Source organism: Sinohyriopsis cumingii, chromosome 14 (assembly GCF_028554795.1).
Source record: "Sinohyriopsis cumingii isolate HCF-2022 chromosome 14, ASM2855479v2, whole genome shotgun sequence".
Classification (NCBI taxonomy): domain Eukaryota; kingdom Metazoa; phylum Mollusca; class Bivalvia; order Unionida; family Unionidae; genus Sinohyriopsis; species Sinohyriopsis cumingii.
In genome coordinates this window covers 23,339,036-23,364,531 of record NC_142974.1, presented here as the reverse complement: position 1 = coordinate 23,364,531, position 25,496 = coordinate 23,339,036, and the positions used below count along the sequence as shown (strand labels likewise).

Genomic DNA, 25,496 nt, shown 5'->3' with positions numbered 1-25,496 from the left:
CTGAAAATAATTCAACTGGATAATCATCGGTCACGTGAAAGCTGTACAACTATGAATGTTCTGTGCTAAAAACATGACTGGCGGAAAGAGTTTACGTATTCCTGTCACTTGCATTTAATTTCAATCTACCATAAATAATATAATAGCACAATACTATGATGTTCCATCCATTGTGCTGTCATGGTTCGTGAGTTGTTTGAATCGTTGTTATACAAAGCAAGTACTATCCTAAATATTTAGAATCCGTGGGATCATCAAGCAACTCAAAAACATATCTAATTCCTAATCCTGAATTTTTCATCAGACTATGTCATACATCATTATTTGCTTGTCATCTTGGATATTGGATGTGATAGGGCCTGAACGTCCAATTGATAGGGTGACTGAGCTGTTTTTCGTTGCCATGTTTGTTGCAACGAATTGTCAACTGACATTGGTTTGGATGTAGTTCAAGGGTACAATTTTCTACAGAAGAGGAGGCTCTGTTGGGTTGGAGTGGGGTGGAGTGGTATGAATTGGGGTGGAATGGGTGGTTGATTAAGAAGTTTTTACTAATAGCAGCTAAAGAATACATGTTCACACTTTTAACTCCAGTGGTCCCAGATTAAATAAGTTCTGTTTCAACCTCTCCAGTAGTGAGTGAGTGTTCTTGGAATGCCAATATTGTTCTACTAGCCTGTCACATGTAACACAAAGGAGCTCCACTAATCAGCCACACAATATATTGTCATTCTTCTTATTTGCGTTTATATAACCTAGGATCCCAATGATTTGTTGAATTGACTTTATTATTTCTACATAATTTATTTAACTTTTGTTTCTTCGTGGATCACTTTTAATCTGATGTCACGTCATTAAAAGCTTTCCTTTTGTGTGCTAATGTTCTAATAGGACACAGAAGTTTTGAAACACTATAATGATAACGCATGGATGTATATCGTTTCAATGGAAGGAACACTGTACAAATAAGAACCATCCATCCATTGTTGATGTAATATCTTCCACTTTCTATGCTGATATTTTTACATATTGCATTACATCTGAACGCGCAATATTATCTACTACTGTATTCACGAAAGTAAAGTAAATAATAAAGTGTTACAGCTAAGAATAATTTATTACAATATTACTTGTTTAATAAATTATTTAAACCTCTTAGAACTAGTTTTTTCTGCCTTCATTTAGCTATATAAACAACCTATCGTCCTTGTAGGATTAAGTTTTGTCCTATCTGCCTAGACGAAGTCATATAAATCACCTATAATCCTTGTAGAATTATGCTTTGTATTATTTGCCTACACGTAGGTACAAATAATAAGTATTATATTTGAATTCTAAATTATATTATAATTTAAGATCTTAGTTATTATTTGAATAAGAACCTAGGAAGACTGAGCTATGTATTTTCATTTGAAACTATAGCTACATCCTATTTGTACATTTCAAACTATATTAAGATCACATATGAACAGCTTAAATTTTAATTTAATTATATTGGTGCGTTTTAAACAGAACTAACATTATATTCTGCACATTCTAAATTATAATGACATGTTATGTATACATTGACTAATATAATAATACAGTATTTGTACATTTTGAACTAAAATACCATCCCATTTGACCTTTTACACTTGAGAAACATCACATTTGTACAGATTAGACTATAATTATATCCCGTTTTGTACATTTTAAACTATAATAACATCCCCTTTGTACATTTAAAGATTAAACTACATCCTATTTGTATATTTTAAACTAAATAACATCATAGTTGTGCATTTTAAAATGAAAAAACTACAATAATTTCATCTTTAACATTTTGATGTATAATATCTTATTTGTACATTTTAAATTAGAATTGTATCCAGTCTGTGCATATAAACTACAAAGCTCTCATATTTGTACATTTTATTAAAAAGTTCTTTTGAAAAACGTTCCTACATTGTTGTGAACTTTATATATGATGATTTTAATTTAAGGAAAAGTTCAAGGTGTGTCCAGTGTGTACTACACTGATTTTATTAAAATTTTGGCGGCCATCTACGATTACATTATTCCTATGTAAATATGGTTTCCATCTAGCCAATAACCAATATCAGAATATTTTGTTTATTATATATTGTGCTATATGAATGAAAAGTGTGATGTGCGTGTGTGGTTGTCTGTTTGTGGTGTCACCACAGTCCTTTTACTGTAATATATATTGAATCATAAGGGAAATAGATGTTACAGGGTAATTGTGAAAAGCTCCCTAAAGTACATTTATATACTTAACTCTCAACCTGATACTAATTTGTAAGCCTGTGTGATTGTACCTCTGTGGAGAATAGGAACAAATGAGTACAAACGGCAAGCACATTACTTTAGAAACTCTAACTCTTATTTGTTGCTGACAAAATGACTGGATATATGTATTACCAAAAATTTTACCATTTCATTTTCTTTGTTTATCTCCCCTCAGCTGCTGCATTAGTGCAGGGGATATTACTATTTCGTAATTGCAAGTATAGTGGATATTTTATACAGAAAGCTTAAAAATGGCACCTTAAATTTGACTACATTTATGTTATGATACATGACAACTGAACTATCTAAGCTATCTCATTAGTAGAAAGATATGAAATTATTCTCATATAGAATTGTACATTCTTTCACACGTGTACGCATGAACGAAAGCAAGAAAGAAAGAAAGAAAGAAAGAAAGAACGAAAGAAAGAAAGAATACAAAATATTTTATACACGGTAGAGAAATTGTTAATTGGTCAATTACGAAGTCCTAATGCCAGGCCTGTGGGTAAACGGTAAATGCTATACCTGGATATTGCAATATGATTCGTTATAATGTGAACTGAAATCTACTAATAAAGAACATTATCAGACAGACTAGCGAATGTTTTAAATCATTCCATAATGTGATTCGAATCAGGATCCTACGATTACGGCGCCGATCATTGTGCCTGCAAGTACCAACCACCATGCCCTCTAGACTCAGAGAGCAATCACAAGTATAGTTGGAAGTTAGTCGTCATATATATGATGCAGATTATGGGGGTTTTCGCGTCTGCTCCATTCCCGCTACCCCTGAAATGAAACGATTTAGAAAAAGATGTTACAGGAGGAACTGCCATGAAAAGTCTAAGAACACAATAGATTACTCAACAGATAGATAAAACTAGAAAGGTCAACAATTGTATCACCTTTGAAATTGCTTATCAACCCAAAGTACCAAACTTGAAATATATTACTTAGAATCATTGATACCATGAAAAAGTTTCTTTCTTCTATAGTTAAGTTTTCATATAATTGACATACTTCAGTACGAAGATCCACCTTTATAAAAATTGTTTTTACTGCATGTTATTCTCATCCAAACATTGTATTCAGACTATGCTGCAATAAGATTACATCTATCTTGGACAAGCCATATAAGGATACATGGTCAATAACATTCTACTTAACATTTATAGCATTAAAAACCTATGGCAACACTGGACGAAATTAGATCCTTTGGCAAGGATCGGTATAAATTTAATATGAAGACGAAAGCTGTAAGAAGAAATCCCTGAGGAGGGGAGTACGAACCATAATAAACAAAACTCTTTTAGGCCAGCGACGGTACGAATGGGGACATGGAAACAGGAACCTAAGCAAGAACTACTCTACAATAGCAGAATATGGGGTAAACCATACATATATATAAACCCTTCACAACAAATGGTATCACTTGAATGGTCCAGTAGATTATTGTAGCAATCGATCAGAGAGGGGCCACAAATATAAATTATTTTGTATGAATTCTTATATGAGATGGAAATTGTGATATGTCCTGATGTTCAATAATTAGTCACTGGGCATATTTCTATCTAAACATAGTGAGATTATAAAGTGACTCCTTCCTTACGCCAATTATTACACGAGAGTAGTACACCTCGTAGCAATAAAGATACGATATACCAATGTATTTTATACGATAAGTTAACTTGTCTCCAGTGCGCTCAGAGGTCTCCATGTAAATGTAAAAGAGCATGCAAACTAAGGAATGATATTAATCTGCCATAATGAAAAAACTGTGAGCTTACCGGAGCTACTTCTAATAATGAACCAAGAATAAAATTTTGATGTCAGATTGTAATTCAGATATTTTTTGGAGAAGCCCAATCAAAGTCAAATGAAAATTCGGCGATTTTTATTTCTGTTCTGTGAAACTTCCAATTGAATTTACCGACATTTTATTTCTCTTTTACAAATACATCCTTGTTTTTTCTTTAAAAGTGTGGGCTTTTTTTTTTTGTTTCGTTTTAAAACTATCATCGACACAATTGACAAGCTCAGAGTATTTATAAATTAATGAATCTTAAGATTATGATACTTGTCAGCTGTTACGATTAGGTACTTGGGACCATCACTGGTTTTCTTTTGGAGTTTATCAGTTTCCACTTCAGTGGGTTCATATAAAATGTGTGATATTAAGTTTGTGCCATTACATCCTCAAATGGGTACACTGAACACTATACTGTTAAAAGATTAAGTAAAGAACCTGTATCGCATCGTCGTTTACTACCTGTTGTATGATCTGAACGCCATTCAAAAGCTTCACAACTTTATTTCCGTATTCTGCAATCGGTGTCTTCATATGTCTACTCGATATATCTACCTGAATTATGATAGAATCAAAGTTTTTATTTATAGACTCATGCATTCTACCAGATAAAGAAGAAACATATTTATAGAATGCACACACGGCTTCACTGTTTCGTCATTAAACTTTGCAATCTTGTAAAGTCTGATTACATGGAATCTCAAAGCCATGTGATAATTATTATAATTAGTTAATGTATGTTTACTCTGTCCATTCGTTCACTAGAGGACAATTTGAATAAATTTGGTCGCAATGTTTTCCTGATGTATTTCGGTTTGCTTTCCGCAGTGTAATCGTATGCAGGATTAATACATTTGAAGAAAAGTTGGTTAGCAGCCGTTAGATGCTTTTATGTTCAGGAGTCTCTTTCTAATTAGATTAATGGTAAGGATACCGTATCAAGAATTAGTCTCCTGATTGTCATTTCTCGTCACACTTTGGTTTTTGCACAATTAGAGTTCCAGTATTCACTGAATTATAAGCCAAGTTCAATGGCAGTTCTAAATTATTGAATTATTTCATGAGTTAGGCTCTACCTTCAAATCACCAATTTAACTGGTACAATTATGACTCAATATCGACGAATGTACACTATTTAAATTCAACAAAGTTTCTCTTTCAAAAAAGATTGCAGTTCAAATTGCATTAAGCAGTCTATACTGCAATCAATATATCTATAACATTTTTTTGTTAACTGAAGACATAGAAAATCGGTATGTGCTCGGGTGCAATATTTTTAACTAACAATTTTGATTCTAGAATGTTTCTTTTTCCTCTCTATCCTAATTATTAAGCGAGATTTTGACACTTCGGCGTTATAAAGCTACGATATAACACTATATTCTATTTGATAGATTGACTTATCTCCTGTGAGAGTAGAGCCTCCATGCTCCACGTAAATCTAAAAGAATATCCAAAACTGAGGAATGATCTCCGATTAGAATGTTACTCTTAAATATAGTCGCACATGAAATGTGAGCGTACAGAAGCCACGTCTAATAATTATCCAAGAGCAATATTTTGATGTCGGATCGTAATTCAGTACTTCATCAGACAAGTCAGATTCGAATTTCCTATTCCACATAGGATGAAATAGTTGTTTTCTATTTTGTAGGAAATTACCACAGGGGTACGGTGTGTGACGATTACTAGGATAACAATGACGCTAAAGTTGGCTGTAGAATGCTCTGTCACAGGTAAAATATAAACATTCTCATATTTTACGAATTTCTTTAAAGTAAAAATCTTGTAGGTGGTTGTGTTTTAAGGCTTTAATGAGTGTATCTGTTTTGTTTTTAAATCAAAGTTCATTCTCGAGGCCTTAGCAACATTTGGGAAAATTTCTCATTTTTTTGTTTGATTACGTTAATCATCAACCATCTGCAAATTCTCGACATACGTAATAAACATTTGAGTATTTCATATTCTTATTACAATCATTCTAGAAACAACATTAAATCTAGTTATTACTAAATTTTATTCCTGCAAATACCTGTCGATGGACAAAAGAACACAAGATGTCGTCTAGGATGTTTTATTAAACAAACATTAACAAGAAAAGTTTTAACCGATATATATAGAAAAGGAAAAATAATGTCCAATGCGACACAAAAGCAGGCATGGCAAGGGCGGACACTCTTCCTAAAATGGAATACAGTGTAATACTAATAATTGTTTGGAAAGCAAAACAGCTGTTAATTTAGCACTACTCAAACCCCTGAGACGGTAAATTCCAAAGAGAATGATGTATCCGCGTTTGAGAAATATCGATTTGATACACAGTCGGGTACTTACTACTTTTCTATTCGCACATATCCTTATTAATGCAAAAGATCAAACACCTTTCAAAAGACAAAGATTATTTGATTATCTCGACGGATTTAAGAAGTTCCACTTCAAATCAGCTATCTAAAATTAAATTCTTCAAACAAAATTTATTTATTGATGTCATTTTCTTTTGCTATTATAATAATACTATCATTATTATTCGTCATCTTCAGTTTTATGTAATCATGTTAGCAGTATCAAGGCACCCAGCAAGACTGGAAATAATCGTTGATTTAGTAAAGAATAATGTGTTTTGTAAACATTGTTTCCTAGATAATCTATCTTTAATCCAGAAGAAACAGTTTATGTTTTAGATCCATAACTTTCCATCTCTGACCGTTCTGCATTAGAAGCGTTGCGTGTTGCTCTGCAATATCAATTTTATGCCGATGATACAGGATAGATCATTTTAGTATCGAATTATCGGTCATCAATACAAATGAAAAGCAAATTTATTAGAAGTTTGACATTATGAATATGGTATCAAGGCCTCGTTTCAGTTATTCAACATACTACTTCAAATATCATTTCCCCCTCCCCTTTATTACGACATTTCGTTCCATTTCACAGTACCGCTGGAACCATGGCTACAATTCAAGCAAGATTTGGCGAAAATAAAACTCTGGAGATATTTCTGGATGATGTAAGATGTCGCGAAAATTCATTATCTGTTCACATCTGCGATCACATAAGGTGGAAAGAATACAACTGCATCCACGCTGAAGACGCAGGTGTGCAATGTGGTACGTATCTGGTCTTCCAAGACAATTTGTAAGATAACATACATCCTTTCTGACATTGTTTCTGGACATGAAGGGTACGTTCGTATCATTCGATTACTACCTATTGACATGTCAATGCACACTGGGCTTGCTTCTTTTTTATACGAAAACGTTTTAGCAAGACAAGTTTCTGATTGCGAGCTTATTCATCCACATCAATCTTATTCCTTATAATTAGTTAAACTTATGCTTTCATGTCTATAAAAATACAAATGACGATGAAAACTCCTATGCAACAAATTATGTTCGACCAGCCTAGCGTTGCTTGACATGACGTCATATTTTATTAAATAATAACTTGCACAAATAAAGTAACGTGCAAATGCAAAGTAGCTTTAAACGCAAAGTAATTTGCAATTAACATACCTTGCAAATACACAATATCCTGGTTGAAATTCCATAATGACCTCTATAGTGGGAGAGTTTACCTTGGTCAAATCCACGCACAAAAACAGATTTTCCGGCCTTGTTTGCAAATACCTGTAGACAGTAAATTTAACAAACATTTCACAATAGGGTCTTCGTGTAGAGACAATAAGTACTATATCTTCCTATAGAGGGTCACCGTGGTCATCGTTGGATAAAATGAATTTATGAAAATAAAACAGGTACCACCTGAAATATTTAGATGACTTTTAAACATTGGTCGGAATAATAAGTGGAATATGCATACTTGCATTGCGTTATTGCTGAACATATACCTACCAATTGAGTGGAATGTCACGTTGATCATTAGATGAGTACCACCTTACGAACTGCATGTATGTTTGGGCCTAATACGAAGTATTTTGTTACTTTGGGGATGTAAACGATGTGCTCAACATACAAATATAATTCTTTTTTTTTCCTCCAGACTTTTCATATTAACTTGCTTGATGAATCACAATACAAATAACACATTTTTCTATCTGAAATAATTTCATGCAAATCTGATTTGACAACATGTTTGTTTTTTCTTTTTCAGAAGCCTGAGATACATATTTCTGGGAATAAAGTATATCGACAAATAAGTGAAACTTTATCAACGGGATATAAAGAGCATTCGAATTTTAATATAAAAATAACAATGTCTCCTCATGCATGACTAAAACAATGAACAGTTTTAATACACAAATTGTTTGCTACATTGTACATCAATAGGAAATGTGGACTTTCTTTAACTCAAACTAGAACGCATAGGTCAATATTAAAGAAAGGGAAAAGAAAATTGGTATGATATTTGAATTATATCAGTTAATGTTGCAATACACATTTGATGCTCAAACGCTTAGTAATGTAACTAATTAATCAATAATTACTCAAAAAACAAGTTCATAAAATCACATTTTCTTTTCTTCATTCAATTGTGTCATGAACTATAGAAATACTAAAATGTAATCAAATATATGCTATTCGCATTTACCTTTTTCTTTTTCTAATGTGTAGATCTTGGTTCGAAATGTTGACAACCTACTGCTGTCAGCTCTACAATTATGTTGTGTGAACGATTCCATATTTTTGTTTTCTGGCAATATTTTAGAATATGTTTATAGAGTAGATTGTGGTAGCGCATTAATTGTAAATAAAGCTCCAATTTACAATGGGATGATAAACATATCGTTAATTTAAATTAAAAAACACAATACTTTCTAAATAAAAAAATACTTTCGCCTTTTCGTTCGTGAATGCTCATGCTACTGTAATATATTACTGCAAAATAGCATTTGTTTCAGTGTCGAATAAGATCAAAATGATATCGACTGATTTAGGTAGAATGATTCTCAACAGCCTTATTATTTTTGTGTTCCATCTGTAGTCAGGCTTTCTCGCTTCAAATATGGATCGTGATTCACTTCAAGAATTCAGTCTGTTGTTATTCTGTGTACTTATATGGGTAAACGAACCCCATCTGGATATAAATTCATCCCTCATTACAATTTCATCACGCCAAGACACTTTCTTAGTCCATTCATTTCGTAACCTGTATATCCCAGAGATGGTCTTTTTTTATAGCCTTCGGTAGTTTAGATAATTCAAAGCAGCATACAAGGCCAACTGATATTGCTGAAATGAAATTTCCCACGCGAATATATAGGTAAATATAAAGGATTATTTGGAATAGCATTCCTTCATTAATGCAGTCGATTTATCATAAGCTTCTACATATCATGCGCTTATTTGTAAAGGATTTAATCCAAGTCATTAGTGTCATCAATCTCTCTGACCTTACGCTAATCATTGTTTAAAAGGGCATAATAAGACTTCAGACTTAGTAGTTCTATCTAAAGTAGCACAAACAAAATCGTGTAACGGATTTTATCACTTTTGACTATGTTGTCTTTCTCGATACACATGGATGTTACTAGTTTTTAATTCAAAATGGTGAGTTTCTTTTTTAAGTATTCAGTTCTTTGTTATAAGCAGACATTAAAGGATATTTGTTTTTATTTTCATAATATCTCTGCCGAATTACCAATATAGATCACTACCAACATTATCGTTTACATACAAATCGAGCTTTAAATTATGTTTTGAATCAAATATTGAAATGTCTCATCCATAGAAATACATTCATTAAAAATATAATAATCTTGAAAGGAATATATAGTTAATAAACATAATGTTTCCATCATTTCCTCTCCTTCTACGGACACTTTTTTTCAGCAGGCAATGTTTCGTAACAAGATGGTCGCGATACAAACCTAATTTCAAACATAACTGAGAATGACGTTAAGTAATAAGCATATTAATTTAACCAAGGAAATGGTTGAAAAATCTGAATCAAAACCAATAATATCTACTATTATAACATAAACAACATTCACAAGGAATCGTCGGCTTCTTTCACGGACAAAGATTTTAAGATTAACTTCCGCTCATGGACCATGTTCCGAATTTTAGAATAGTACCGGTGGATTTTTATTTGGTACAGAAGGTGGCTGTTATAAACAAATGAATTGGGTAGGACAAATGAAGAGTAATGAAGTGATAAAAGAACTTGAATAATAAGACCATGGTCAAGAGCGGTGACAATGACGAAAGGCTGTTCTATATGTGCCCTAGTGTAACTTTAGACTACATTCATCGATAAAGTCGGTTGTGTACTTTAGCTTAATCTTGATACATCTGTAGGCCTTAAGTCACTAATTTGTGATAAATGAGACCTCACGTAAACCATTTTGAATGATGGCTTAACTGGTGACTTTTCTTTCGCAGACATCAATAAGTTATATATATATATATATATATATATATATATATATATATATATATATATATATATATATATATATATAGAATTGCATTCCGTAACGTAAGTAAACAACAGAGCCAATATCAAATCCCAACCCCGTATCCAACCCCTTGCCCTCTGTTTATAACCATGATAGATAGATAAATAGATAGATAGATAGATAGATAGATAGATAGATAGATAGATAGATAGATAGATAGATAGAGAAGGAGAAAGAGAGAGAGAGATTCAACGACATCTTATTATAAATGATTCTTAGATAGTTGCTAAGTTGACAGTTTGATCGGGCTTGGTACCTTGGTTGGGCGTTGATATTGGCCTATTAGAAATAAAAATCAATGGCATGAAAATCGGACGCATTAAACCATTTCTGCCTTTTCTGTACAGAAGCAGTAGAAGAGTGAAAGTCAATATCTGATTGTCAGAACGTGACAGAATGATTCCAACAAATTAATTGTAATATACTACGTAAGCCCCATACCAGCTTGACACTTGCCCTCTGCCATTATGTATTGGTAACCATTTTTGACATGAACAAAAACATTAGTTATAGTACGATGCTTCAGGATTATTCTTGGTGGATGCTATATACATATTTTGTCGTTCAAAAATGTGTTATTGCCATATTAAAAATTATTTGATCTCATCAATGGACGATAACAAGAAAAGAAAATGAAACATGAATTTCAAAAATTATAAACAAACTAATAACAAACTATGTCGTATAATAGAAACCGAGTGAGTGGGTTTTTGAACTAAATGAATAAAACAAGCACAATGTGAGAAAGATGGAAATTTATGTAATGAATTAATAAAGAAAAATATATGATGTAAATATACATTGATTCACTCACGCTATCAACATACGATTGACCCATTCACTCTACACAACATTCACACATTGAGAAGAAACCAAAAATATGAAATCAATATGAAGAACAAATCCAAGAAACCTCATGGACTGCAGATACGTTTCAAACAGTATTATACACGACACGAGAGATTCACATAATTTCAAGAATGGACTCAGATTACGATTCAAAATAATCTTATGAACAAAACTAAGATTCAAAATAATCTTATGAACAAAACTAAGATTCAAAATAATCTTATGAACAAAACTAAGATTCAAAATAATCTTATGAACACAACTAAGATTCAATACATACATACGCAGCCTCAAATACTCTGGAAACTCCAGACAGCTCTAAACAGCTCATCTTTAGCGCACACGATATGATTCCAAGAAGCAGTGATTAAGATTCAAAATAATCTTATGATATTCAAATGTGTTTCAAAATAATGTCATAAACTATAAATTAGATTCACATAAACTCTTGGAACACAAGTAAGATTCAAAATAAGCTTATGAACACAACTAAGATTCACAATAATCTTATGAACATAAATGTACCCAACCGGAACAACAATTGAACCAAGGTTGTAATGTCAGCGCCCAACGCATCAATCGAGCGTTAACGAACTTGGTCTTGTTTAAATACAATAAGGGTTGGTGATCAGTCTCGAGAACGAAATCTCTCCCAAAAAGATACGCATGATACTTCCCTATTCCCCACACTACGGTCAAACACTTTTTCGCAAAAACGGCATAGTTTTTCTCCCTGGGTAACAATTTCCTACTCGAGTAAGCTACGGGTAACTTATTATTATCTTGATCTTGCAGTAAAACTGTTTCCAACCCAGTTTCAGAGACAAATGTTCTTAAAATAAAGGGTTTGCTAACATCTGGCAATTTTACTATAGGTGTACTGATTAGTTTCTCTTTCATCGCTCAAAAAAGCTCTATCTTGTGGTGATTCTCATTCTACTTTGTCGTCGTCGGTGACTGCCGTACAAACGACATTTAAGACCCCTTTTTCTACATTGTCGCTCTGTCTCTTGATGTACAACTTAAGCATGTTAGCATGGAATGTCTTTAAATTACCGTCTACGTCAATTTTATTGTCCATGTAATTCTTTACCTCTTTAACTTCGTAGGGACCTTTCAACTGGACTAGTAACTTATTTGTGCTAGTAGGAAGAATCAATAGAACCTGATCTCCTACAAGAAATGTTCTATTTCGCGCTCTGCGGTTATAATACTTGGTATATTTGCGTCCCGATTTCATTAATTCGTCACGTCCCATCTGCCATGTACTTTCTAGTTTCTGTCGCAGACCTAACGCGTACTGGTAGGTAACTATTATTTCCCCGTTCGCGACGTCACCTGTCCATAGTTCGCGCACTATCCGCATCGGACCATGAACTGTTCTTCCGTACAGCAATTCGATGGGTAAAAATCCTAAACGTTCTTGTGGTACTGCTTTCAAATAGCGGTCACAGTCTTGCGGACATTCCGCGCACATTTTTCGTAGCATATGCTTTAGGGTAGCATTAAATTTATCTACCAGTCCATTGCACATCGGATGGTATGGGGTAGTGTTTAGCAATTTGATGGACAACGATAACAGCCTACTTATTTCACCCATTAGGTCGGAGGTGAATTGGGCACCACAATCCGTAAGGATTTATTCTGGCACCCCTACCCTACTGAAGATGTCAACGAATGCTTCAGCCACCCGTTCCATTTCAATAATCGGTAACGCTACGGCTTCGGGATATCTGGCTAGGTAATCCACAAGAGTAAGAATGTACCGGTTCTTCCTGTCGGTAACTGGTTGTATTGTTTCTATAATATCCACCGCCACTCTTTTAAAAGATGTATCTATTAATGGCATCTGTCCTAGGGGCACCCTTGTGAACATTCCCTTGCATACGGTTTTCTGGCATACGTCACAAAACCTACAGAACCGTGTGACATCGCCATTAACACCAAGCCATTAGAATTCAGCGACTACTATGCTGATGGTCTTCGCCTTACCTAGGTGTCCTGCAATGCTAGACTCATGTGCCACCCTAAGTACTTGAGATTTTTATCTCTGGGGTACGACCACTTGCCAATACCTCTTACCCTCCGGAGTGATAAACTCCCTATGAATTAGCTCATTCCTCCGAACGAATCTCGAGCTGCCCCCACACTTCTAGTGTTTAATTGCGCCGGACGCGATTTTCCCAATAATAGTTTTGATGGATTAGTCCCGTTCCTGTTCTCGTTTGAATTCGTCACGTGAAATTCCGGAGATCAATTCAGGGACTATTAATTTCTGAAACGCGGTTTACTCTCGTCGGGTTTGCGCTCGCGTTTCGACTGTCTGGGCCAAAGGTATCCTGAAATCTGCCATGGTTGGAAGACAGGAACCTTCAACATTACCGATCGTCAGATCGTAAATAGGGTTTTCCAAACAAAGGGAATCAACAGTTCCGGTTAGGAAAGGTGTTTCTACCGCGATCCTTGCTACGGGAATGCGACTGATCGTCTGATCGCGTAGCATACATGGGGACTACCACCCGAGCATTTGGTTATCCTGCACGAGACTTCGTTTGATCACTACACCCATGCAACCAGTGTCACGTAATGCTACGACTTCTCGACCTTTCACGAAACCTCTCCCGGTTGGTACTCGCGCTTCGGGGAAAAGACACGTTCTAAGTGTATGAATACCTGGTTCTACCTGCACAAAATTATCAGATATACGTTTACTCTGCATAGCCACGGCTACCTTATGTACAAGTCCCTTTCTTTCAGGACACTTTGCTTATACATGACCCCATTCCTTACACAAGTAACATTGTATACCCTGACGACCTGTATCCCTAACTGACCTACTGGCCTCAGCTGATTTCACAAGCTCCCTAGGCATCGGTCTCTTAGACTGGTTTCCAGATTTAAAATCTTTTGAAACCACGTTCTGGGTTCCCCCATGAGCCTTCGTAAAGAAATTGGCTTGATTAGCCATATCATGTACGTTTGAGAAGACTTTCTTTTTCAGAAACTGGCTTAGTTCCCGCCCAGCTGTGTTCAACAATTGATGTCTGAGCAAGAAATCAGTCAACCATTCAAACGTTTGCACCACTTTGCCGCATTCAGTCCACCACTGAAAATAGTTCGCTATTCTAACGATGAACTGATCAAAGGCCTCTCCCTTCTCGGGCTTGCTATACCTGAACTTTTTACGGAAACCCAGTTCAGTCAGCTCGTAGCTTTTTAGAAGTGCTTCCTTCAGGTGGTCGTATTTGAACACATTGTCCCTAGGGAGTCGCGACTACACATCCAGAGCTTTACCTTTTAATAAAGCACTAAGATGCAGTGCCCAGTCATATCGATTCCACTTCTGGATCTCGGCATTGCGCTCAAACCGATGAAGATAACTATCCATGGTATCTTTTTCAACGTCAAAGAGGGTAATTTTCGACCATTTAATTTACTAGAGGCAGAATTGTGTTCTCCTTTTCTAGCTGTTGCTAACTCTACCTAACGTTCATGATCTCGTTGTCTTAATCTTTCTTCTACCTCCAAAGTTTCTAACCTTGCTTGTTGTTCTAACTCTATCTTCTCCCTCTCAGCTCCCCTTTCCCATTCTATCCTTTCCTTTTCGGCCTGTTTTTCTAGTTCTATCTTTTCCTTCTCTAATTCTACCTTTCCTCCGTTTCCCTTTATTCCCTTTCAATGTGTTTGGTCATTTCCATCTCCTTTACCTTTCATCCCTCTGCCGGGCTTCCTCTTCCCTTTCTAATTCCCTCGCCTATACCCTTTCATCCCTCTCCCGGGCTTGTTCTTCCTTAACAAATTTCCTTAAACTTTCTCTCTCATACCCAAGTTCTTTACGTAAGGCGACCAAGTCCTTAACGGATGACATGATAAATAGCAATATAACAAATTTAATTTTACACAGGAAACTAACCTTATATTCCTGATAAAGGCAATCAAAACAAAATGAATATGTATTTATCCTAGACCCGCAGACCTAGAACGACTAAACAAAACACCTACTCGAAGAGTTTCTTGTCACGAAGGTCACACTCGAATATAAACAGCAAGTGTAGACTTTCACAAACAAGATTATACCTATTCACTTAATCCAAAGATCCCACTTCTGACACCATTGTCGCAGAATATAAACTGAGAGGGTTTTGGACTGAATGAATAAGACAAACACAATGTGAGAAGGATGAAAATTTATGAAATGAATTAATAAAGAAAAATATATGATCTAAAAATACAATGATTCTCTCACGCTCTCAACATACGATTGACCCAGTCACTCTACACAATATTCACACATTGAAAATAAACCAAAAATATGAAATCAATATGAACTACAGATCCAAGAAACCTCATGGACTGCAGATACGTTTCAAACAAAATTATACACGACACGAGAGATTCACATAATCTCATGTATGGACTCCGATTAAGATTCAAAATAATCTTATGATATTCGAATGTGCTTCAAAATAATGTCATAAAGTATAGGAAAGATTAACATAATCTCTTGGAACACAAGTAAGATTCAAAATAATCTTATGAACAAAACTAAGATTCAAAATAATCTTATGAACACAACTAAGATTCAATACATATATACGCAGCCTCAAATACTCTGGAAACTCCAGACAGCTCTAAACAGCTCATCTTTAGCGCACACGATATGATTCCAAGAAGCAGTGCACGAACTGTGGTTCAAAAGGTAATAAAGTTCCCAGGTATCATTTTTTAGTTGTTTTTTTTTTTTTTTTTTTTTTTGTTTTTCTTGTTGTTGTTCTTCACAGGTAATGATAAGTGATCAATTGAATCCTGACTTTCTCTTCGAAAATATCTGACAAGTAACCGTTTCTTCGTTGCGTCTGTGCACTCCGAGCTAAGAGAGCTTCGATGTGATGGATCTCTAGAATCATCAATGGAGGAAAGGGATGATCACGCAAGTCTTTATACCACTGATGCAACACAATTTCTTCCGAGATGAGACTCCAAGCTTCATCAAGATACTCGTCCAATTTTTCTTCTTGACTCAACATCTGGCATATAGCGTGTTGAATTTGACTGGGATGATCGTTTTGACATTCATAGCAATCTTTCTTCATCAATTCCGTAATTGTTTCTGCCAGGTGTTTGGTTAAACAGGAGACTAACTGTTAATATTGTTCTGGCCACCTGGACTTCATGACTATGTCCTTGAAGTCTTTGTATTGGGGTTCTGCTTCCAGAGTCTCCTCCCATTCCAAAGAGTCACCACTATTAAATGAGGGATAACAGTCTTCCATAGCTTTTAATAGTCCAGAATGACTTCTCTCAAACTGTTGATTTCTATGGTATTGTCGAATTCGGCATACAGGATGACGTTCACCGTGTTGTTTACAGGTATTGGCTTTGCAAACTGAAGTTCGACACGAATCTAGCCGGATTTTATAGGGTGGAAATGTACCTCGTCGCTGCCTTGGTCTGGAATGAAATCCAAAGCCCACTCAGTGTAACCATCGGCATAATCCTCGTACGTAATGCTGTGACTAGTGTTGGTTCCTAACTGTCCGTGGCTTCGTACAGGGACAAGAACGACCTCAAGTAATTCTTCTCCTAGGCAACAAAGTCAGGTTCGAAAGGTCTGGTATACAAGGTTTTGCAATCTCGACTGACTTCGATCTTCGACACATTGTAGTGCTGAAACTCAAAAGGATTTTCCTCGAAGGCTCCATTGAGGGCTCTATTTTTGACGATACAATGTTCATACCTTTGGGTAACTGCCCTTGGAACAGAAGAAATACGATCATTTATTGATGTCCAGCGGGGATGTTGAAAGTTTTCAATTCCACGCGTCGTGTCAGATACTTAGCAGTCGTACTGCTCAAAGTGTGACTGATGTCGTTTCTCACATTAGGTAACACTTTCACACGTCGCACGTAGAGCCTGGCTTCTTGGGTGATGGTTTAGTAATAGAAAGCATCACTTATCAAATGGAAAGCGGCACTGCTACGATTCAGTCTGAGGCGGACATCCTCACCGTTCAACAAATACTTCTCTTGCAAACATATGTATAAATGCAAACGATCCATCAGTTCTAAAAACATTTTGAGGCCTTCGATTTTGTATCGTCGGCCATTGAATCCCACATTGTGGTTGGGCTCTTTATCTGTAATCAAATCATTATCGTCAAACTTGCCCGCTGAGTCAGGTTTCCATACATGGAAGCATCCACATGGGTGTTCTTGGCGTCTTTTCCCTACGTCAAGAGATTTTCCAGATGCGCTCGGTAAGGGTAAGTGTCCATGGCCAGTTTGTTATTGAAATACAAATCTACTCCACTGAACATGGAATGCATGAAATTGTTGACAGGGGATACTTTATCTGCGTCCTTTATATCGGGACCGTCTGTCGACGTATCGATCACTTTCACTTTCAAGTATAAGTAACTGCTATTCAGATCGATGTAATCATCGGGCTGTCCTTTGATTTCAAACTCGATGGGAGCTGACCCTGTCACCATCGGTTTCAACACGGGAACCACCGAACAAGAGGCCTATTTTAACATATCTCCTGAATCATGTCCTTTGACACGTCGTTATCCAGTGGCACGAAATAATTCAGTGGTCCAGTTGGGTAAGTAACCTTTGTCGAAAGTGTGTTTGGTTTTGCTAATGCTCACCTAATCTCCCGCTGCCAACACTCCACTTTTCTTGGGGACAGCAACCGTCGGGGACGTACCAAACAGGCGCTTGAAAACGGTCACTTCGTTGTCGGGGGTCACCTCTTGGGGAAGGGGGGGGGACGTCCGATGCTTCGATGGTAAGATTGGTTGTACACTTGAACCAAATGTGTTAAGATGTCGATGTACTTGAGAGTGTGGTGATGCGTAAAATATTTCCACATACGTTCTTTCAAAATGCGTTGAAAACGTTCTACGATGCTGACTTCGGTTTCGGGAATCTCGGTGGTAAAAAATGAATATCACGTTTCTTTAATTCTTTTTGTAAAGCTTGGTTTAGATATTCGGTGCCTTTGTCGGTTTTCCATCGAAGAGGGTGATGACCGCTTTGTTTCAACACCAGCTGGAGGGCTCGCACTAACTCAATGCTCGATTTGGAAGTCAATAGCACGACGCAGTCAAATTTCGAAAAGACATCGATGACACAAAACAAATATTTGTAGACACGATTGAAGGTGGTTAAATAAGAGACATCGGCTAAATCGGCTTGCCGTTGATGATCGATACCCTCCACTCGAGTGCGACTTCTGGAAATGTTTCGTCGAATGGGTTTATGTAAAGTGTACGTGGCTTGTTCTTGTAACCGTCGTTGCACTTAAGGTAAAAGGGGACTTTTTCAGTCGAGTTTTGGCAGCAGGATACAATTTCTGAACTCCTCCATACTCTGCAGGATCGGAATAAATGCTGGCTAACACCTTCTCGATTTTTAATAAGTCACCCACTCTTCGCTAGTGCTACATTGGACAGTGTGAAAGGGTGGTTTGGAACGTATTTACGTGTCCGATGGGTACTGTAGTAGATGTCGGATGTAGTGGTGGAGGTGGTAAGGAAATGACTTTGGTCTTTTCTTTTTTCACTTCTGGTTTCCCTTCTTTCTCTTTACTTATGTTGAAGGAGGAGTGGATATCATCTTTTTAACCCTAGCTTTAACTTCTCTTTGGGGCGTGAGGGGGTGGAAGAGGTCAACAAGGACGCTGCAATCTAGGAATGGGAGCTGCTGACGGTGTTTGTAATACTTTTCGTACCTCTTCTTCCTCAGGCTTTCGTGGGGTTAAGTCTGTCTTGACCATTGGGGGTGGTGGTGGTAGTGGTGGTTGTGGACTTTTCATCAGGGTCTTAAAATCTTTCAGAATGGATAGAGCTGGTTCGTCTAAAGCTTTCTGATGAAAGAGTTGCAGTCGCTGCAAGAGTTGACAGCAGTTTTGCGATTTTTATGTTTCGGAGAGATCGTGGTGATCCATCAACGACTGCAATTCGTGTTGTAACTGGGACATCTCGGTCAAATTCGGATTGGGAGGCAAATGCGGGGTCTGTTGTTCTTGTCAACGATGGAATTCCATCCATCGTTTGTAAGGCACTAAAGTCAATATTCGTCCTCCCATTCGATTTCAAGGGTCTCGTCAACATCACCAGTAACGGAGAAGTGGAACAACCTGAGGCTACTGGAGACGGGGTCACCGTCGCTGCAGTTCGTGGTTTGCGAATGTAAGGTTGCGTCCTGACCGAAGTGCCTCTCTTGCGGGTAGTAACTGTTTGCTGTGGGCTTTTCTTTTTCTGGCGATTTTTCTTTTTCTTTTTCTGTTTGATTTCCTTTTTCTGGGATATTGACCTGGATTTGCCGCCACTGCTCTTTTTCTTCCTTGAGGTTCGTTTAAGATTTTTTGGAGTGGCTTTTTTTTGGGGAGAACTTTGGGGGCAATAGGAACCCTTTTTAAGAGGGAGCGAATGATGACACCTCCTAGAGAACCGCTCCCCCATGTTTCAAAATAATTTGCTTTTTGGTTTGAGTGTCGATGTGAGGATCGGCCAGGTGTGTCAAGACTACTTTGTTTCTGTCAAAAAAGCGTTTGGTTCGATGAGGAATCTGAATGATGCTTTCCAGTAATTGACTTGCTGTCATCGTAAACCATCGTAAGACTTCTTTGAGACTAGTTTCGAAGACACGAGCACGTATTTGTGGATTTTTGTCGCGACTGATGCCATACAAGGCACGAATCCATTTGACGGGAAGATGCGACTGAAGGGACGTCATGTTGACACTGTATGATACATACCGAACGTGTCCGAGGGTTTTATATATTTTTGTTAAATCGACGACGGGGACGTGTACAGGACAGGCCCTCGTACTTGACACCAGTGGTGAAACAAATGGGTACGAAATCGCAAATAATCGGGTGGTGTTTTTTTTTAAAAAAAATCCACGAGTTAATAGGCGTGTGGGGTTTGAGTGGCATTGTCGTATGCATGAGTAAACCAAGACCTTACTAACTGTTTGGAAACACGTGCACTTGCGATTTATCTCTAGGGCTTTTAAATAAGACCACGTAATGAGCATTGAGACTGATGGTGCGATGGGCTTTACAAAGTTTGAGTAATGTAAATGAAACTGGCATTACGATGATACCCTTTGCACGTAAACCACAGTTTAATTTCTTCTTCTTCTTCTCCTAACATGTCATCGAAAATGACCAGATGAGTCTGACGGGGGTCAGACACGATTCCGTCGTCTTCGCGAGGAATGTTTTGACTTTCTCGCAAGAGGATGTGCGTCGATTGCCACTCTTTGTAACACCACACGATTGGTTGAGGTGGACGCTCGATCAAATGATGTTTATGTTCGATCAAACGTTTAAAAATTCGGTTTTTCCTCAACCGATAGGTCCGGCAATTAACATGTTAAAAGAATGGCGAAGATACAAGGCCTCCCAACTGGCACAATCTAAGTGTTCGTCGATGACATTGAAAGTAGAGGAAGAGGGAGCAGAGACAGCAGATGTAGCCATAATGCAAGGAATGTCACTTTTGACACGAAGACAGACAAGAGTTTTTATACCTTTTCAGGACACGTTTATTGCAAGTTAAAATGGAACAACACGAAAGATAAAAATAAATAAAAGCCAATTGGAGAAGTACAACGATAAAAAAACGATCAAAATGGAATGTAAATAAGTCTCTGTACAACATGTTTTTGGTACCAAGATATCCTAGGGATAGTGTGTAATATTCTTACAGTCCCTACATGGGGAAATGTCACACAGGTGTCCTCCCGGAATGGCCTTTCGGGATGTCCATGACAGTCCTAGGGCTTTTAAATAATTGGTTGTCCTCGGTAACGGGTTCTTCTTTTACTCTCAATAACAAAGTTTTAAAAGTTACCTTTTTCCTTGGAGTCTAAATGGAGGATCACAACACTTGAGCATAAATGGCCACTTCTTTGGTCAAAGCCTCAAACCTCAATGTTTCCTTTCACGTACATCTGTCCAATGTAAGTCACAAGCTACACACACATCGTCATACACATCTTCGGTACCTAAACGTTAACGAATCTTTTTTTCCCGTAGAGGTCGAGAAGTTATCCAGATGAAAACGCAAGGCTTTCAACAAAATGATTCTCTCGTGGACATTTAAAGGGACAACTTTCATGTTTTATTTGGTGACACAAACTATTCGTAAAGAGTCCCCAAGGAATCGGCTGGTAAACGAAATCCCAGAAAACAAGTCATTAAGACACACACCACACGCTGACCCCAAATTCATTAGACACAGTTCTCGTAATAAGTGTTGGTAATCTTCCACTGTTTGAATAGTCTCATTGATTTCCTTCCACGTAATCTGTTGTATCATTTCTGATAAACGTTGTGGCATTCTAGGACGTTTTATACCATCTTTTGTCGAATACAATAAGTGTACTTTCTGCACAAAACTGATTGTACTCCAGTAGCCAAATCAGATTGTTTAGTCTCTAGTTCGCACACTAAACAACGCACAGAAATTTCCTGTAGAGACAAAATTCTATCGCGTAAACGATTTTGGTAATCCGCTAACTCTTCCTCTCGTACTCGTTGTAGTATGGAAAACATGTAAGAAGTAGGATGAGTTGACACCAAAGTCTTATTGTACTCGTCCAGTTGAACAATGTCTGACCATTAGAACGTTTTCAAATGAATCAGGCCTCTTATAGCAATCAGGTACCAGTGGTTGGTGACCTAACGGATGAAATTGTTCCTTACATTTGACTTGTATTTTGATCAGCTCTCGGTAAATGTGGTATCTCAACTCTACAGGCAAACCACGAATGTTCTCTTGTAAAGTGTCTGTGATCATGTCAGTCAGGATTATTTTATTTCAAATCTTCTAGAGCGAACATAACGAACATAGTAATTTCTGACCACTGACATTCAGGGTAACGGTGAAGAATGTCAATAACATCTTCTGATGTAAACGGTCTAAAGCGCAATAATAGGATATACGCACACTTGATCCAGAGAAATCTCACCCGATTGTTGTCTTTTTCACTTTCCTCTTGTGAATTTGTCGACAGAAATGTTCTACAGTTACCCATTGAGATTTTGTTTTGCTCTGGTTATTCCCTGCCAAACTTCCTTGTAGATCTTCTCCGGCAGTTCGTTTGGCAATGATTGAGTATTATTTTTAAACGGGGTTTAAATACTGGTCTCGGTGGTGTCCAACGTTTGATTTCTAGCGAAGCTCGTTTCTTAAACGACATTGTATGTCACTTCAATAACTCGGTCTCACTAAAGGTAGGTAGTGACAATTCGGAGACCATCGAGCATGTTCTATGCTGGATCTTGCTGTTCCCACTGGTGTAGCGATACACCACAACTGAAGCACTTGCCTTTATCTCCTTCGCCCAAGTAGAAACATCCGGCTCTGGCTAAATCTTCGGGGGTAGATCCTCCCAGATATTTAGGCCATTTTCCTTGGAATAATCGAAAATGACTTTCAAGGTTGCAGTATTCAGGCAAGCGCACAGGGAACGAATATTCTTCTTTCTCAGGTTCATTTCGATCAGAGTAGGGTGAAATCGACATGAGTTTGCTCAGTTTTGGATGACATACGTAGGGTGGTAGCTGCATGGTGTAACGTGAAGGTTGACATCAACAATGAAAACCAGTAAAGAGCCCACGATAACGAGTGGCATCACTTTCACATCCGTCTCGTTTGACACGCACATAATCCGTTCTCATGGTAGGTGTAGTGGTAGTAGTAGTAGTTATAACAAAGTTCCCTTGATGCTTTACTGCATCGCTGAGGTCACAGCGTAAGACATCGCTTTCATCGCAAGGCACAGCATCGTACTCATCTTTAGAATCACCGAACTTCAATAATGCTTGTTTTAAAGGATTCATCTTTCTCGCTTGGCCTTGGTAGTTACAATGAACTATCAATCTTGGACGTTGTCCCTTTTAACATGCTGGCCAATATTGATGTGACCGTACGGTAAAGTGAAGTGATTGGGAAGCAGCAGTGGCTTCTGGTACACAATTTCATAAAGTTTTTCCAACGGCCGACTGACGATTTGATGAGTGGGTAAACGTACAGTCTTGTGCGTCTCGTAGATGGTCACTCTAGCATTTACATCCTGTCTTGACTGCGAGGCTTCATTCGATATCCCAAAGTTCACCACTCGACAGGTACGATAATTGAGAGTCAATCCTTTCACTCTACACTCTGTTTGCACTTCTCCTTGTTTGTCCCGGTATTCGTAGCCGTAATTTTTAGGACCACCACTAGCGAAACTTGAAATCTTCTCGTCGGGGCTGTTCGTGTGTCCGGGCCCCTAAACGGTCTCCCTCGATATCAGGGTGATGTTGACCGGGGAGATCGATGTAGATAAAACTCTCCATGTCAAAATACAGGACGCGATCACCTAACTTATAAAGCTTCGTACAATTTTAAACGAGTATGGGCTGTCACGGAAGCCGCAATGATAACATTTCCAAAATCCTCGGCTTGTAGAAAGTCCAGATCTTCTTCGTAATTGACTAAGATCAAATCCTCACGAACGACGTCCACGTTTCTCGTGTATTTGGTTTTGTCGTGAATCATCTGAAAGTACCGGGAAGGTTCTGTAAAATGCTCTGTCTTGGGTAAACAAGGCCATTGTGCCATTTTGCCCCACAAGTGATTTAACATCACTTTGGCCAACGATCCACTGCCTTCGTTTTTGTCGATGTGGTCTAAAGTGATGCCTTCCTCATCCGAGTATTTCTCTTTGAATTTCATTTGGTCTTCGGGAGTGTGGCACCAAGATGGATAGCCGCTGACTTCTTCTTTCAGTTTCAAAAAGGCATCCACGTAGTCTGCGAAAATGCCTTTCTTAGTCTCGTTGCCCTTATGGTACTGTTCTGACTTGGGAAAGTGGTAAATTTCGTACACTTTTAACAGCTAGTATCCCATGTATAGAGCTTTGAACAATTCCACGCTCACCCACGTTCCCGTCAAGGCGCGTTCTACCTATGTGTTTTGACAAGGTTGGTTTTTGTTGCACGTATCGGCACAAATACGGCACAAGGGAAACATCAGTTTGCCTTGCCAATGGTGAGGTAACATGGGATGGTACAAGTCCGTGGGAGGCAAGACTTGTCCAGGTCGATGTGTTCCGTCAGCAATTTCGGGTGTGCTGCAGGAAAGCGACAATATTTGCACACGTAAGGATACAGTCTACACACCTCCAAGTATTTGATTTCTTCTAGTTTCTCCTTGTCGGCTTGGAACAACAAACAGGTGTCATTTATCCGTCCTCCGTACGAACTGTCTTGGAGGTTCATCGGGTCTACCAACTTGCAACTTTGTACGATACGCTTAAACTCAGGATCGGTTTTCAAACGGTGATTGTACTCGTGTTCCCACATTTCCACCACTTGATACCCTTGCTGTTCTAACTTCAAGCAACGCTGACAAGTGGTCTGGTACAAGTCTTCCAAAGTCCGTTGCAAAAGCTCATTTTAGTGTCACGTTGAGGGTAGCAGAGGAGACATCCGTGAAATAAACAACCATTAAACTCGTACACGATCGTGGGGTTTTCTAAGTCCCAACCATCCACTGAGTACGTTCCGATGGTTATTTCGCTTTCTCCGTTGCGGGCGTGCTGAATCCATTAATCTCCCTTGTCGCACAAGTAATGTAGCCAGTGTAGGGCATTGACCGAGTATTGACGTTTGACAAGGTTTATCGTTTGAGGGCGGATGAAAGCCATGGTGTTTTCGGGCATGAATTGTTGGCGGTACACTAAAAACGCTTTGGCAATCGACCCCTCCGTGTTCCATGAACAGTTCTCGAAATTTTTGGCAGCAACTACGTAAAATGTCCACGTCGGAACGACAATACTTTAACATTTCTTCCTGAAAGTGGAAGGGGTCCCAGGAGTGAGCCTGGTACCAAGCGTAGAAAGCTTTTTGTTGTTCGGTACGCATATTGTCGGGGTCGTAGTTGTAAGCCTCAGTCAGATGAGGTTAGCACGACGTGTTGATTGCCTTCAGTGTATTGAAAAAGTGAAGGAAATAACCTTTGGCCATTTCTGTCATTCCAAACGTTTTAGGCATTCGACTCAAAGCCATGTCCTAATAACTCATCGAATCTTTAAACTGTACTTGACCCACTTGAATGAAAAT

General features: G+C 37.8%; 1 protein-coding gene across 1 annotated transcript; it reads left to right on the top strand.

The window, feature by feature from the left end:
• The first annotated feature begins 7,040 nt into the window (after nucleotides 1-7,040).
• LOC149783420 (scavenger receptor class A member 5-like) lies at nucleotides 7,041-8,959 on the top strand. Its single transcript, XM_089933110.1, has 2 exons — nucleotides 7,041-7,212; nucleotides 8,216-8,959. Exons 1-2 carry the CDS (start codon nucleotides 7,053-7,055, stop codon nucleotides 8,221-8,223), a joined length of 168 nt encoding a protein of 55 aa, XP_089789236.1. The 5' UTR covers nucleotides 7,041-7,052; the 3' UTR covers nucleotides 8,224-8,959.
• The last annotated feature ends 16,537 nt before the right edge of the window (nucleotides 8,960-25,496 follow it).